General features: G+C 47.1%; 1 protein-coding gene across 1 annotated transcript in view; it reads right to left on the bottom strand.

Moving 5' to 3' along the window:
* Rin3 (Ras and Rab interactor 3) overlaps positions 1–16369 on the bottom strand; it is a gene marked incomplete in the record, with an annotated part of 120707 nt that overhangs the window by 45337 nt on the left and 59001 nt on the right. The window contains 1 exon segment of the mRNA XM_013517215.1: positions 3204–3276. Within this exon segment, the coding sequence (XP_013372669.1) occupies positions 3204–3276 (73 nt within the window).

Raw genomic sequence — 16369 nt, 5'->3', positions numbered from 1 at the left:
CTTCCTGTTTTCTTTCTTTCTTTCTTTCTTTTTCTTTCATGCTAACATCTACAGAGCTTACTCAGTGCTTTGCATAGATCAGCTTTTTAAATGTTCTCAACAGCTCCACGACATAGATACTTTCCCTAAACACATTTCAGAGCCAAGAGAACTGAGGCACAGAGAGACTCCACGGCTTGCCCCCATCCCACAGCTCGTAAGTGATAATGCCTAACTTGAATGCACCCCGACTGTCTCCGAGGTCATGCTTTTAATCCTTGGACCCAATTCATCTTTAGCCAAAAAAGATTATTTCCAAATTGCCACTGGACCAAACAGTGCTGCAGTGAACAAGTTTGTCACATCACTTTGGTCAGTACTTTTGTTAGGTAGATTCCCACATGTGAGCATGTTGAGCTATGGGGATATATATTTTAAGAAATGAAAGTTTTTGCCAAACAGACCCTTTTCCCCAAGCTTATACCAATTTGCATACCAATAAAAAACACGTCAGGCTGACAGAGCTGCTTGCTTTTCCTGATTCTAAGAGGACAATGACCAAACACCGGACTCCTCCAACCTCAGCCTCAGGGGGTCTTACTTGTATACTCAGCTCAGTGATAAAGTTGGGGTCCAGTGGCAACTCAGTCTAAGTAAATCTTAGCAGGGTGTGAAGATGGGGAAGGCAAGCACTGAAACTGGGACAGAAGTGTCTGGCTTATTCACACCCTAATGATAAGCCTGTGGGTGTTGGGAAAAGCCAGGGAGGCTTTTTAGAGAGGGTGCTGGGGAGGTGGGCAGCCACTGGAACACTCATCAAAAACCAAACACCAAAAGGAACTGGGCAATTTTGAGTGACTCCATTTCTTCTCCAACACCTGACCATACTGTGCAGACTACAGGATTCCCTGGGGAAGCTGCCTAAAATGCAGATTCCTATATTCAAGCCCAAGGGTTCCCAGTGTCAGATCGGGGAATGGAGCAGCATGCACACACACACACACACACACACACACACACACCCTAAAAGTTTAACAAGTCTTATTCCAACTCCATGAAACACATTCTATGATCTAATGCAGTTTACTTTTTCATTAATAAAAAAACAAAAGCCAGTCATGACCCATTAAACTGATTTTATGACCCCCAGGGTGGAGGGTATTCCCAACACCAAAAACTATTTCTCCAATTCTCCAGATACCAACTGGGCATCCATCAATTCGATTTGGTTCTGATGCTAATTACCTGGAGCTGGAGCCAGACGCGGCACCCTTTGGAGCACACCAGGCTCAGTCCCACAGGAGCACACCTCTATGCCCGTTGTAAGTCTCAGCCCATGGGCACTTCTGAGCAACCAGCTATAAACAGAAGCTCCCAGGCACAGTGTTCAGAGCTTTCTTCAAAGGTGAAGACGATCAGAGGGCAGCCCTCTCCTCCAGGCAAGGAGGGTGGTGGCTGAGTCACAACACTGGGCGTATCCTAGGGACAGCAGGCCCCAGGGGTGTCTCCCTTCCTTCCTCATTTTGAGCAATGAGGCTCACTTTGAGGCTAATGACCCCTTCGCCCAGACTTGTACTGAATCCTGGCAAGGGGCTTAGCAGAGTGGCTGGCACCAGGGACGAGCTCAAGAAATGATCAGACCCAGTCATCTTCCTGATGCCCAGGTTAAAAGCCCCAGCACCTCCCCGTCTCCCCCAGCCCCATTCTCCTGTCTGCAGTGACCTGAACCCCTCCTGTCTGGCACGCAGAGCCTGGGTGGCTGCAGTGGCCCTAAGTGGCCCCTGCTCTCCCTTCCTTCAATCCACTGCTCTGCTATGGGCCATCTGCCCATGGGCAGCGGCATGGCTCTCGGCACCTGCAAAAGGAAGCCCCTGCAGCTCCAGGCACAGAGCTGGAGGCCTCTCAGCCACCTTGCCTTTCTCGTATCTTGAGGCTGCTGCAGTTTTCCCATGCCAGGCCTTTGCCCAGAAAGTCTTCTCTGGCTAGAATTTCATATATGGAGGAAGAGGTCGTCGGGGAGCACCCTGCATCCTGCTGGCCATGGTCTAAGTACAGTGCGCTCTGCGTGCACAAGCAGCTGGGGCTCGGGAGTCAGAACACTGGGCTCATATGCAGCTCAGCCTGGTCCTTTCTGGTGAGGTATTACTGGGGCAGGGTTGGAAAGAACACCGTGAACAGCACCCAGCACACAGCCTGATGCCAGGTCAATGGGGGCTCATCACGGACATCCCTGCCAGCAACCCATCTGGGCCCACGTCCCTTCCTCAGCGTCCTACGGCCCAGCCTCTTCTGCAGAGTCTGCTCCTGAGGGTGGGCACCTGGACCCTCAGGCTCATCTTGGCACAGGGAGCCTCTCAATGCCTGTGCCCTCCAGGGGTGGCAACTATGGGCATCAAGTCTAATCTTCAGCATGCCATAACCAACCATGGGGCCCAGGGGTCCTGAGGGAGGGGAGCACAGGTTGTAGGTTGAGCGTGGCTTTAGTAGAGGCAGTTTGGAGTCATGGACTCCAGTGTACCCTGCTCGACCTCTGATCTTGACAAGGGTTTTTGGCTTAGGGCACCGAAAGGTATTTTTAAATTCTTGTTGACCTGAAACCAGCCTGAATGAACGGAGCAGTCTGGTGTGGTTACCAGAAGTCTGCTCCATCCAGCAGCTGCTTAATAATCACAAGTTCCTGCCTAAGAAGGGGCACGAACCTTTCTTGCTGCCCTATAGGAAGTTTCTTCTATAACCCTTGCCAGGTGACTGGGTCAGGTCCACCTAAGACGCCAAGCTGTCCTTGACGTGGTGATACAGATAGCTGGAAGCTGGGAGCTGGGCATCGAGCTAGACAGGCAGGTGTTGGTCAGGGAGGGGCTCTTACCAGCCAGTCCATGTAAGCATCAGAACGAACACCTCTCCTCAAGATTCCCAGGGCATCCTGGTAATCTCCACCGGGCTGCATCCTTCCCTTGAGAACTCTTTTTTTTTTTTTTTTTTTGGTTTTGGTTTTTCTCCGGTACCGGGAACTGAACTCACGACCTTGCGCTTGCCAGGCAGGCGCTTTGCCGCTGAGCTAAATCCCCAGCCCCCGAGGACTCCTTTTTGACCTCCCCCACCCCACATATGCACCTGAGCTTGCCCGGAACATCTGCGGCAGCAGGTGGGCATTGTTCTGCTTGTCCCGTAACACAGGAATGGGAAAACCTTCCTCACGACTCCTGTAGGGCTGGTCTACTCACCTACTGACACAGTAGAATGCGATCAGTTTGAAGATGTCCTCAAACACAAGAACTGAGCCTTCCAGGTACAATACTGGGGAGAGACGAGAAAGGCCCTGGGTGAGTATCCTGCAAAGACAGGGAGGGTGGGGGTGCTCTCCGAGCGCTGAAGGGGTGGTGCAGGTCTTCATGTGCAGTGTGGGTCCTGGTTTTGCTAACAGTGTTCACCCATACATGCCAGCTGCCACTGAGACCTTGGGTGGTGAAAAGTGGACTTTGCGGCTGTCCAGGGCATTACCTGCTACAGCTGGTATTAATTCACACATACTCATCACTTTTGGCAAAATGAAGCAGAAGATTTTAGATCCTAAGAACAGAATGAAGCATGCACTCCAGCAGCTGTGAGGAGCCAGTGTGCTTTACGAATACATACTGAGCACTGGTTTCAACAGCTCACATGATGTTTTTAAAAACTTACATTCATCTGTGTACAGCAAAGAAATCACAGTTTCCCATTCGGTTAGATACAAAATTTTAAAACAGCATTTCAAGAAAAATATTAACTACAGTACAATGCAAGAAGTATGTGGAGAGTGGCTATAAATGACCTAGGTCTGAGAGACTCAGCCCATGGTGTGTGGCGGGGACAGGTAGAGGTGGCCGGGGACAGCCCAGCGCCACCTTGTGCCTGCATTTGGTGCATCACCAGCCCTCTGCACAAGGGGCAGCACAGACAGTGGCTGAAGAAAGCTGGGGCCAAAAGACCCCCATAGTGGTGAGAAGTAGAAAGGATGCTTCATCTGCAAAGCGGCTTAAGAAAGACCTTCCTCGGGGAATCCCTCTAGGGCGGTTAGGAGTAACGCACATTAGGAAACCCAGGCAAGCTTACTGGGCCCACCCCATAATTAGCAGCTCCACTGGCCATCAAGACATGGGTTGTCCTTCCCAGAACGCTTGCTGAACCTTGAAGGTAAAGTCAGTTATTGCCCCCTCACCCCCGTGCCTCTTGCTGTCCTTTTCTAAACCGGCAGCGTTACCTGGTTAGAGTTAGCGTCCCTGACCCTCTTGCATGCTGTATCAGATCTCACATGAACAAACAAACAAACAAACAATCCCAGGTTTTATAGCACAGGGGTGTAGCACGGCTCTACACAGAAAGGCCCAATCACCATTTTTTAAAAAAGTTTTTATTTTTTGTCTTACTAGTACATGCTTGCAGTTCATGCAGTTTACAGTCATTTTCTGGAGTGGGTACACACATACACCACAGCTTGTTTTTTTTCTTTTTAATCCCCTCCCTCCTCCAATCCCCCAATCCCATTTTTCATTCTTGTTGCTATCTTTAACCTTAGCCCATGTTATGATATATAATGTTTACATTCATTGAGGTTCTCAGGTTCCTGTACATGGCAAATCTTTCTTCTACTTACTTTCTCGTCCCCTCCGCCTCAGCCCTGTGCTTGTTCCCTTGGCCCGCTTCCCTACTGCAAGAGATTCATCTCCCGGTCCCCTTCTGTCCATTCTTTATTACTGTCTGTTTGCATTTTGCCTCACTCAAATGAGAGGTACCATATGGAATTTAAGCTGATCTGGTTTATTTCACTCAACATTATACTTTCCAGGTGCATCTATTTTCCTACAAATGTCTCAAATCTGTCATTCTTTATAGCAGAGTAGTATTTCATCATATATAGATACCATATTTTCTTTATCCAAGCATCTGTTGATGGGGAGACAGCCTGCTTCCAGGATTCAGCTATCACAGCGTGAGCTGCTGTAAACACTGGTATGCATGTTATTACCGCAGTATGATGTCTTAAGCTCTCTGGGGACGATACCTAGCAGGGGGACCGCTGGGTCGTATGGAATTTCTAATTTCAGTTCTTTGAGAAATCTCAAACTGATTTCCACAGTGGTTGTACTAGTTTGCATTCCCAGCAACAGTGAAGTAGGGTTCCTTTCTCACCACAGCCTAGCCAGCATTTACTATTGCTTTCTGAATGATTGTCATTCTTTCTGGAGTAAGATGGAATCTTAGCACTGCTTTAATTTGCATTTCTCTAATGGCCAGAGATGCTGATCATTTTTCACATATTTTCTGACCATTTGTAATCTCCCTCTGTGAAATTCTGTTCATGTCTCTTGCCTATCTCTTGACTAGATCTTTTATTTTAGGTGGTTAAAAAATTTTCTTTGAAGTTTTTTGTATATTCTGGATACTAGTCCTCTGTTTGAGGAGTAGTCAGCGATTTTTTTTTGTCTTATAGAGACAGGGTTTTACTATGCAATTCAGGCTGGCCTTGAACTCACGGTAATCCTCCTGCCTCAGCTTCCGAGTGCTGGGATTACAGGCATGTACCACCATGCTTGCTTTGTAAAATTTTTTTCCCACTCTGTAGGTTGTCTTTTCACTCTACGGATTGATTCTTTTGTTGTGCAAAAGATTTTTAGTTTCATACAATCCCATTTGCTGATTCTTGCTGTTGCTTCTTGTGTGATTGAGGTTCTGTTTAGGCAATCCTTTCCTACACCTATATCTTCAAGTGTTTTGTCTATTTTATCTTCCAGTGGGTGTAATGTTTAGATCTTTGATCCAATTTTATTTTAATACAGTACATGGTGAAAAACAAGGTCCATTTTCAATCTTCTGCACCAGAATAACCAATTTTCCCATCCCCACTTGTTGAATAGGCTAGCTTTCCTCCAACATATGCTTTTGGCCCCTTTGTTGAAGACCAAATAGCTGAATGTGTCTGGGAAAGCTGCTGTATCCTCAATTCTGTTCCTCTGATGCACATATCTGTCTTTGTTCCAGTATCATGCTGTTTTTATCACTACTGCTTTGTAATATAGTTTGAAGTCAGGTATTGCTATGCCTCTTGCTTTGCTCAAAATTGCTTTTGCCATTCTGGGTCTCTTCTGGCTCCATATGAATTTTAGGATTGTTTTCTCTAGTTCTGTCTAACTGTTCTGTTGGTATTTTGATAGGAACTGTACTGAATCTGTATAACATCTTTTTACTGTGCAACTATGGGTTTTCAGGACCACAAGCTAGCCAAGGCTCATGCTTGTTTCTTTTCAATTGGACCTCTTCTCTCCAGCCCCAGCCCCTGCCACTCACCTCCTCCACCCTGACCACACAAATGCACCTTCTACATCAAGGCCACACCTAAAAGAACACCCGCTTGTGGGGATTGGGGTGCTTGCCCATCTTTGGGTCTCCTTCAACACCTGGTGCAGGGCATGGCACACTGTCTGGGAAATTGATAAATGTTTACAAAAGTCTTCTGGGGTTGGGGGAGACAGGCAGATGGGTAAAGGCCTTGAGGGTACCTGGCCAGGGTCTTAGACCTCCCAACAAGTGGCTTATGGGCTTTTCCTCTAGGGGTGAAAAGGGACACCTTGAACTTACGCCGGAGTCCAGACAGACAGCTCACCCTGAGGTGAACACACACTGCTGAGAGATACACAGTCCTTTGTCCCCACGGGTGGACGGCTTGGCTTCCAAGACTGCCTGTGTCCTGAGCTGTGCTGTGCCAACCTGTGGCTTGTGTGTGGGCTTCCAGGCCAACCCACCCAAGTGTGCGCACGTCTCCTAAAGGCCATTGCTTCTCCTCTGTGCCTGTTTATACAACTCTAAAAACAGCAAGTGTCAAATGCCTGGCTGCTGAGGGTGGGATTGTGCTGCTGTTCCAGCCCCTAGTGCGTGTGAAGGTGATCTTATTTGAAACAGAATCTTTGCAGATGTGCCCAAGTTGAAACGAAGTCATGCTGGTCTAGGGTGGCCCGAAAGTCAATGACATGTCCTTCCTATAAGCAAGCTGTATGAGGACGGGATAGAGAGGCACAGAGAGGGGAAGGACATGTGAGGACAGAGGCAGGAAGTGGAGCGACGGAGCTACAGCCACGGAGCACCAAGGATGCAGAGCAACTGTGAGAAGCCCGGAGAGAGCCCTGGAATGGGTCTGCCCAAGTCTCCAGAGGACCCACCCCATTATGTTTGAGTTCAGATTTCTGGGCTCCAGAACTCTGACGGAAGAAATGTATATTGTTTTAATCCGCCCAGTCTGTGGTCCTTTGTGGCAGGGCATTCCTGTGGTATTAATAGGTCGAGGCTGTAGGCGAGAAAAATCATGCTGAGGTAGGTGCAGTGGAAGAGTCTCACACTATCAGGTGGCCCAGGGTACGGTGCAGAGACCCTGTCCCTCCGCGGGGCCTTCTGCACCTGTCCTGCTGCTCCTGCTGCTCTCTTGCTGTGGCTCCCCAAAGAGTCCCTCTTAGGCCTTCTCTGCCCTCAGTGCTCAGCTCTCACCCCATCTTTTGCCCAGAAGCCTTTGTTCCCCCGATTCTGATCTCTCCTTTAGGAAGCCACATCCCCGGCATCCTATGGAAGGTGCAGATTCCCGCACCTGTGTGTCTACCGGGTTGAGGAAGAAGCAGTCCTCAGATCGCAATGCTGGGAAGTGGCAGAAGACCCGACAGCACGGGTCTCGCTGTTCCTTCCCTTGTGTGGAACCCAGCACTGAGCCAAGCTCACGGCTCAGCCTTCCGAGGACAGCGAGGACAGCGAGGACAGCGGTGCAGGGCGCAGAGCCGGCCAGAGCCAGGGACAGAGGCTGGAGACTGCTTTGGGCTGGGAGGGGGCGTGGGGTGTGACCGCTGAAGGATATGGGCTTTTCTTTCTTTTTTTAACATGGCAAATTAAAATTTAGCGTTTTAACCATTCCTAAGCATACAGTTCCGTGGCATAAGAACACTCACACTTAGGAGTGATGAAAACGTTCTTAAACGGACTGTTGCACAACTCCATGAGTGCACTACAAGCCACTGAAGTATGTGACTTGAATGGATAAACAGTATGATATTAAACACATTAAACAAATGCACTGGAAAAGAAACACATGTGATTTTTATAATGTGCATCTATGATTTCTGTAAGCAGGGATTCGGCAAATGTTTTCCTCAGAAGGTGGCTGGTTTCCGCTGTCCCTCGGGAGGTGATCACAGTCCCACGGAACATGGTGGGCAAGACCCCACCCAGTGGCACCTGTGGCCAAGAGGACCATGTCAGCTGGACCTTGCCAGAGCCTCTGGGATGTCAGTTCCCACTGCTGCCTCGGGTCTCAGCCTGGGGCACAAGCCCTCCAGCCTTCCCTACCAGCAGAGGTGCCAGCTCCAGACAGGCATGTTTGACTTGTGTGACCTCCGGGGTCCCTCAGAAAAAGCCTCAGTGGGGACGTGCCAGCCTATCTAAACTGTTTCCAAGGTGGGAGACAGGCACCATCCAGCAGGACCTGGCACACTCCAAGGTGACGACAGGTGACAGCAGTCAGACTTTGCCTCTGCTCTGAGGGAACTGAGAAACTTTTTACCTTGTGACTTCACCATTAAGCCTGAGCTAGGGACAGGGCCAGCCACGCTCATGGGAATGACAGTCTTGAAAGCAAAATGGAACATGCAAGAAAAACTGAAAGCGATCAGAAGGTTGTTTGGTTTGTTTTTTTAAATAAATTCTGTCTTGTCACTCAGGAATAAAATGAAGCTGGGACTGGTGGGGCACACCTATAACCCCAGCACTCTGGGAGGCTGAGGCAGGAGGGTCACAAGTTTGCGCCCAGCAATAAAAAATTTAAAAGGGGCTGGGGATGGAGCTCAGTGCAAGGATCCTGGGTTTAATCCTCAGTACACTCTTCCCCCGCCCCCAGGAATGCAAAGGGCAGAGACTATGTGCATCTTCCCTTCTTCTTCCACAGGACCTCCAGCTCCCAGCACTGTGCTCAGCACGTTGCTGGTTCTCAAATACTTACCTATTGACTTATTTATGGACAAAGTGTTTTATTTTGAAATGCTTAGATTCTCAGGAAGTTGCAAAGCAAAACAGGGAAGTCTAGCACCTTCTCCCAGTTCCCCAGTGCTGAGCAGCATCGTGCATAATTAGAGCACAGTGTCAAACCAGGAAACTGATGGTACAATCCTCTGAGCTCCTCAGGTGTCGCCAGTTTTGTGTGCACGTGTGTATGTGTATGCTTAGAACCAGGCAACATTATCACATTGGTATCTTCATATAGTCATCACCACAATCAAGATACATTGTGGTCACCACCAGGATTCCTGCTGATCCCACTTTATGGCCACATCCACCCCCTCTGCCACTTCTAACCCAGGCAACCACTGACCAGTTCCCCATCTCTATGATTATGTTATTTCAGGAAGGGCACATGCACTAGTTTCCCCTTCTCTGAGGGGATAGGACCAAAGCCTATGTTTTCTCTCATAGATAGACATCTATGACGTTTTATTTATAAATTAAATACAATAGAGTAGTAAAATACCCGACACCCATCCACTAAGGAGCCACCCTGCTTTGGAGTCAGTTTATAATAGGCTGGCTCCAAATCAGGGTGGCTCTCTAGTGGATTATGGTATTGAACATAATTATCTGCGGTTACCTTCCATCTACATGTCCTCTTTGGTGAAATGTTTGTTCCTATGTTTTGTTCATTTACTGTCTTAGTTATTTTTCTCTCTTTGCTGAGATAAAATGCCTGACACCCAAAGTTAAAGGGGGAAAGGTTTATTTAGCTCACAGTTTGTAGAGGTTGCAGTTTACAGTAGGCTGGCTCCAAATCAGGGTGGCTTGGTAGAGGGGCATCACAAAATAGAACCAGTTTATGGCAAGCAGAAGACCGCAAAAGCAAGCAAGCAAGGGACAAGACAAGGCTCTTTTTGTCTCTCTTATTATATCTAGGCTATCAGGATTGGGGCAGTGTTAAGCTAATCAAAATAGACTAATTTAATAATCACCTACCCTTAATCTTAATATCCTTAATCTTCACATTATACCATAAATCAATTATTCAGTCTCTATTTAGCCACCTCTCAAAAAAAGCTCCACCTGGACTGAATGAGGCTTTGGGGGAACATCTAGACATGAGCTATAACATTTACTGATTGGATTGCTTTAGAATTTTTATTATTTTCTTTTTTTGTGGTGCAAAGGATTGAAACCAAGGCTTCGTACGTCCTAGACAAGTTTCTACCACTGAGCTACACTCTGGTCCTATTTATTTTTAATATTAAGTTCTCTTGTTTTTAGTAACTCTGTTAAGATATAACTACCATACCATATTTAAGTGTACGATTAACAAACATACTTAAAGTGTATGATGAAATGCCTTTTTATATATGCACAGAATTGTATAATCATCAACAAAATCAATTTAGAAACTTTCATCACCCTAAAAAAGAAATGCTATACTTATAAGCATGAAATTTCTACTCTTCCCTCCTGTTAGCTTCTAGAAAACTCTAATTTACTTTCTGTCTCTATGACTTTACCTATTCCAGGTATTTCATATCTCATACCACACACGATTCTTTGTGACTTCTGTCATTGTGTTTACCCATTCATCAACTGATGGGCACTTAGGTCTCTATATCTTAGCTACTATATCTTAGCTCTACACCTTAGCTGCTATGAATGGTGCTACTGTGAACATTTATGTACAAGCTTTTGAGTACGTTTTCATTTTCCTTGGGTCTACACCTAGAAGTAAAATTACTTGATTATATGGTAATTTTACATGTTTAAGAAACTGTCAAGCAGTTTTATAAAGTGATAGTACCATTTTACATTCCCTCCAGCTCTGTATGAAGCTTGTTATTATCTGCTTTTATACAGCTATGCTAGTTGCTATGAAGTGGATCTTCTTGCAGTTTTGACTTACAATTCCCTAATTATAGTGAGGCTGAAAATTTTTTCATGTGCTCACTGAAAATATACATACCTTTTATAAAAATGTCAGTTCAGTTTTGGCCATGTTAATGGGTTACATGTCTTTAACGTTTTGAGGTATTTTTTATATATTCTAGGTACAAGTCTTTTGTCAGACATATGATTTGCAAATATGCTCTCTGAACCTGTAATTTGTCTTTTCACTTTCTAACAGGGTCTTTCAACTATTTAAGAATTTAGAATAAGAATGTTGCCCAAACCTTTGCTGTCTGCAGAACTGCAGGGGTTCAACTGGTATTGTATAAATCATTCAGTAAGGGTATTTCCTACTTGCTGTAATGAAGTCAATTCTTCTATTGATATAGGTAACATACCATGGGTCTTTAATCAATTATTTTTTCTATCTAAGCCAAAATCTCCTCCGCAATCCTATTGACGCTATTAATTTCTCTCATAGGTATATCTGGGAACTTAAGCCTGGCCCTGTCAGATATATCACTTGCAAACCATTACATTAAAACCATTACAGAGACCATTACATGAAAATCACTGCAAGGATTATTATTTGTGAAGTGTACACTGCCTCAAGGAACACAGACTTAATTTTCCATTTCAGCAAACAGCTTTGATAGTCCCAGAGATTACTATTCTAATACATTTGACCACCAATAAGAGTTTCTTAATATATTTTCCAGTTGTGACTCCCATTTGAAGAGCTTTGCCAGAGTTACCCTTTGGCTAGGACATTTTCATTATGCTTTCATCCACCAGTAATCACAGATTGTCCTCATAGCCTGTAGAAGTGAAGGACAGGTAAATGGCTAGAAAAATTGATTGGGAACCTCACAGTTAGAAGGATGACTAAGACTTTGTTGACGTCATAGTCCAGGGGGACTATCTGGAACTCCTGGGGGATGGCACAGATGCAAAACAATCTGCTTATTCTCTTTGGATGACTAGAAATGTGGTTGGGTGGGCTGGGAGAGGTGTTTTTTGAAAACGTTTAGAAAAGAGAAACCATGCCTATAGTGAGTCCTCAGTGTGCAGACTTATGGAATGAGCACTGGATGGATTAGAACTACACTAGCAGAAAACTCACCACAGCGTGCGAAGAGAGGCTAGACACCACCACCACAGGAGCGGCAGAATGCCTGACTTCTCAGAGGGTCAGTACTTGCAGAAAAAGACTCCATTACACCTGGCTAGGATGGAGGAACTTCGGTGGGCCTAGCCAGTGGCCTCTTCCCAATCCTTATGTGACAGCACTGCATCAACCTCCTCTGAATCTCCCTTTCACCAGGAAAAAGGCTTGGAATACCTGATCCTGATGGATCTTGACTGCACCCCTCTTTCCTAAAAGGGAATCACCAAGCTGGGTCCTTGAAGGAAAGGGCAGCAGTACAGACTGACCCTGAGGACAAAAAGCCAAAGAGACGAGAGGCTGGGAGCAGCTCCTAGCTGGGCAGCGGGAGGGAGGATGTGTGCGCAGGGCCTAATGGGCGAGTAGGGAGGAGGTGCCCACTCTTTCCAGGGCCTTCCCAGCTTTGGCTCCCTGTGGTCTCCCTGCAGCCCACTGCAACTTCTTCCCCGTTTTGAAGATCACAGTTGCGTTTTGGTGGGGGCCCCTGCTGTCCAGTAACATTGTAGTTGCCACGGGTACCACACTTGACCAGTTTGTGGTGGGACAGAGGAAGGATGGGCAGTTGCAATCACCAGTCTACCCAAAGGCCTATTCTGCTGAAGCAGATGCAAATTGCTTCCCCATTCCCCAGGGTGAAACAGTGAGGGGAGCAACTTCTCTGGACTTCTGTGGCCCAGAGGTTCAGGCCCAGCTCTGGCACCTACGTGCTCTGAGATGATGCCACAGCCCAGTCACCCACTGCACATGTCTCAGCTGGCCCAAGCCTCCATCCATGAGCTTTGCCCAAACACCTTTGGCTGGAAGCTTACAGGAAAGGGACAGGGACCCCAGAGCTATGGCTAGGGGTCCAAGCAGAGGCCCTTCCAAATAGCCTCGTCACTGCTCAGGACAGGGAAACACTGAGAGCCAGAAAGGAAGGACTCTTCAGCGATAGCTCTTGTCACCCCGCCCCACCATTGCATGGGTGGGGAAACATGCCCAGAAACTGTGCATCCCTGCCAGGACGGGGTTAGCCCAGGCGCTTTCCAATTGATTCTAGTGCTCTCTTGGGTCTAGATTCTGATTCTAGAATCTGCCTCTGTTTGGCCCCAGTGATACTCCTGAAATGCAGGGCCCAGACCTCCTATCTTTTCATTGTCGCAGGTCTAGGACCTTCCACATGCTTCATGGGGTTTGCGTTTCCTGAAAGTACTCTTTCTGAGACTCACATGATGTCACACGGTGGTGACTCCCCATGACACTGCTCATGCTAAAACAAAAGACGCCTCCCTTGGAAGCTGCTCTTCCCTATTGAGCAAGTGTGAAAATGAGGCTTCCACAGTCTGAGGAAGGGAGGTAGGACAGATGGAGACAATGCAAATGAGACTTTGTCTGTGAACTAAACTATAGATTCAGATGCCAAGACAGAAGGGGGCACTGGACAGACCTGGGACTTGCCAAGTGTCAGGGAAGACTCCTTAAAGAGTGAGAGACAGGGTGGTCATCTCAGAGAAGGCAAGATGGCGGGATGGAGGGGGATGCCAAGCAGAGGTGCACGGTCCCATGCCAGCTGCACATCAGGAAATTCAGTCCTGCCTGCTCCCGGCCCACACTGCAGGTCCTAGGAGATGTCTTCCACTGGATTCATCAGGAAAAAACACTTGGCTTTCTGCAGGAACAGAGATTGGTGGTGGTGAGGTTGTCCAGGGTATCATCCTGACAGAGAGGGCAGCCCCAAGTACCATAGAAGGACCCCTCAAGGATGCCCAGAAAGCAGCCGCTTCAACTTGAGGATCCTATGAAGTTCCAAGGTGCTTGGTGCCCAGGCAAGAGCAGTGAAGGAAAAGAATCGAAGCAGCAGTGTGAGGGGCAATGTTTCCCTCTCCAGGCAAAACAAGCCTGACTTACCACCTTGGCCAATTTCCCTAACGCACTTCTCCCCAGGCTGGGAAGAGTATACACACGGCTGATCTCTAAATCAGGTCTGATTCAGTTTCTGTGTGCTACAAAGCCATAATCCAGAAACAAGTCCACCTTCCCTTGACCATCAGGAGGCTGGGAACTTGGTGACCTTCCTCCCAGGGCTGTCCTTCTTGAAGCCACCTTCCTGCCTGACTCGGGCTCTCTGCAATGAACAATGCCATGCTTTTAGCTTCAGCTTCAGACTCAGAGGGTAATTCCAAAGTGCTCTGGTAAATAAATCCTCTGCCAAAAGAGGAAAGAACAAGACATGCCATGCTTAGGATATTTCATTTCCTGACCTGCTTCCCTCTCTGCCATCCTTCCCTGCCCTGACTTGGAGTCATGTGGAGGAGGAAGACAGGAGATAAGATAGGAAACCACCTGGCCCGGGTGCAAGAGCTTTGCCCACGGCATCTCCAGGCCTGAGCTAAAGCCCAGTTACCTCCTTTGGCTCAATTTCCTTAGCTGCAGAATGGAGAATGTAGCACCTATTCATAGGTGGTGAAGACAGATAAACTGAAAGCCATACAGTTCCTGCCCCACAGCAGGCCCTAGTAATGAGCCAAAGGCTGAATAAGAATGAGATTTCAGGCTTTAGATACTGGGGAGCTGGGTATCAACTGGAGAACCCTCTTTTTGTGGGTGCCAAGGACAGCCCTGGTGTGGGAACTACATTAGAAGGACATTCTAGAAAGGAAAAAGAGAGATTTCTCCTTCTGGAATGTTCTACTAATATAGTAAGTTCTCTGAAGGTTGCCATTGTAGAAACCAAGACGGAGACAGCAAGGAAGCACAATAAAACACAGGCCGTTAGAACAGGTCTGCTGATAAAAGCAGTATAAACTATCCACTGATCCTGGATGGATAAGGGGAGATGGACACAAACAGCCAGGGAAGACACCATGTTCTTGTTCTGTTTCTATGGAATTTTCCAGAAGTTCTCATCTCCAGCTTCTTCCTTAAAGTTTGGGCAGAAAGGAGAAGCTGGTGGGACAGGTGTAATAACATGGCTTTCCAGGAGGCCAGCTGGGCTTTCTGGATGCTGAGCAACATGTATTTTCCAAGGTTGTGGTGAGGCTTTCTAATCCAGGTGCATGTGACATGTAGGGTTAAGGAAATGTGTGGAGCTTTACCTTTCCAGGGTATTTTGTATCTATCTCTGGACAAGGGTTGCCCTCTCCAGGAAGCTCAGAGATATTGAGTGACTTGCCTAAGGTCACACAATGAATTACTGGGGGAGTGCAAAGACAATCCAATTCACTGACATCCACCCAAATTCCCCTGGCTTGAAGGCTACTCACACTTCATTGGGTGAAGCTGCTTGGAACTCTCTTTGCTTTGAGCAAAGCAAATCTGGGAAGTGGGCCAAAGGTGCTCAGAGGTAACAGTCAACTTTCCCTTTTGGGAGAACTCCCCCAGAGCTAAGTCTCCTAGGCACATCTCCTTAAAAGCCCTTGGGCGATCTGCTCAGCACAAGCTGAGCCTCTGTGCAGGGATGTGAGAAACGCAGAACATTCACAGAGGCACTTTGCCTTGCTTCTTCCTCTTGTCCGCCTCTACTCAGCCGCCCAAGTGAGCTTTTGTTCTGTTTTATTTCAAGACAAGGTCTCACTATGTAGTTCAGGCTGGCCTTGGACTCACTATGTAGCCTAGGCTGGCCTTGAAATCTCAGTGATCCTCCTGTCTCTGCCTCCCAAGTGTGTCCTACCATGCCTGGCTCCACGTGAGCTTTTAAGGACAGATTCTGATCCAGTTCCACATCTGTGCCCACAAAGGGACCTTCGCCCAGTGCTACCTGTGCAGCCCTCTCCTTTACTGTGCCACTTGGCTCATTTTGATCACAAGAGCCCTGATCACATTGTCCAACAACTGTCTGCTTTGCCCCAACCCTGGCCAGACATGAATTTGAAGATGTGGATCCTATCTTATCACCACACAGAGCTCGAGAGGTGTGAGGTACATGAATGAATGAATGAATGAATAAATGAATGAATGAGCATACCACTCTTCAGAGCACTCTTGCTCATCTGCCAAAGTCTGGGTATCTTCACAAAGCTTTTCTTGTCTGTTCTAACAACTTCCTTGGAGGTATCATGCATGGCTGACAGAAGTAAGATTCAGTAGTCAAGGTATCTTTGAGTAGTATCCTACAGTGTTCAAGTAGTATCCAAGGTATCCTATAGTAGTCAAGGTATCAGTAGTCAAGGTATCCTTCAAGGTATCCAAGAAGTAAGGTATCCTTGCATGGCTGACAGAAGTAAGAATCAGTAGTCAAATAACTTGCTCTACTTTCCAGAGTTAGTAAAGTAAGAAAATTAAATATGAAACCAAGTTTTTATTCTTTTCTAATATATGCATTCAATGCTATAT

This window comes from Chinchilla lanigera, unplaced genomic scaffold (genome assembly GCF_000276665.1).
Source record: "Chinchilla lanigera isolate Chin_1 unplaced genomic scaffold, ChiLan1.0 scaffold00037, whole genome shotgun sequence".
NCBI lineage: Eukaryota > Metazoa > Chordata > Mammalia > Rodentia > Chinchillidae > Chinchilla > Chinchilla lanigera.
This window is presented reverse-complemented; position numbering and strand designations above follow the sequence as displayed.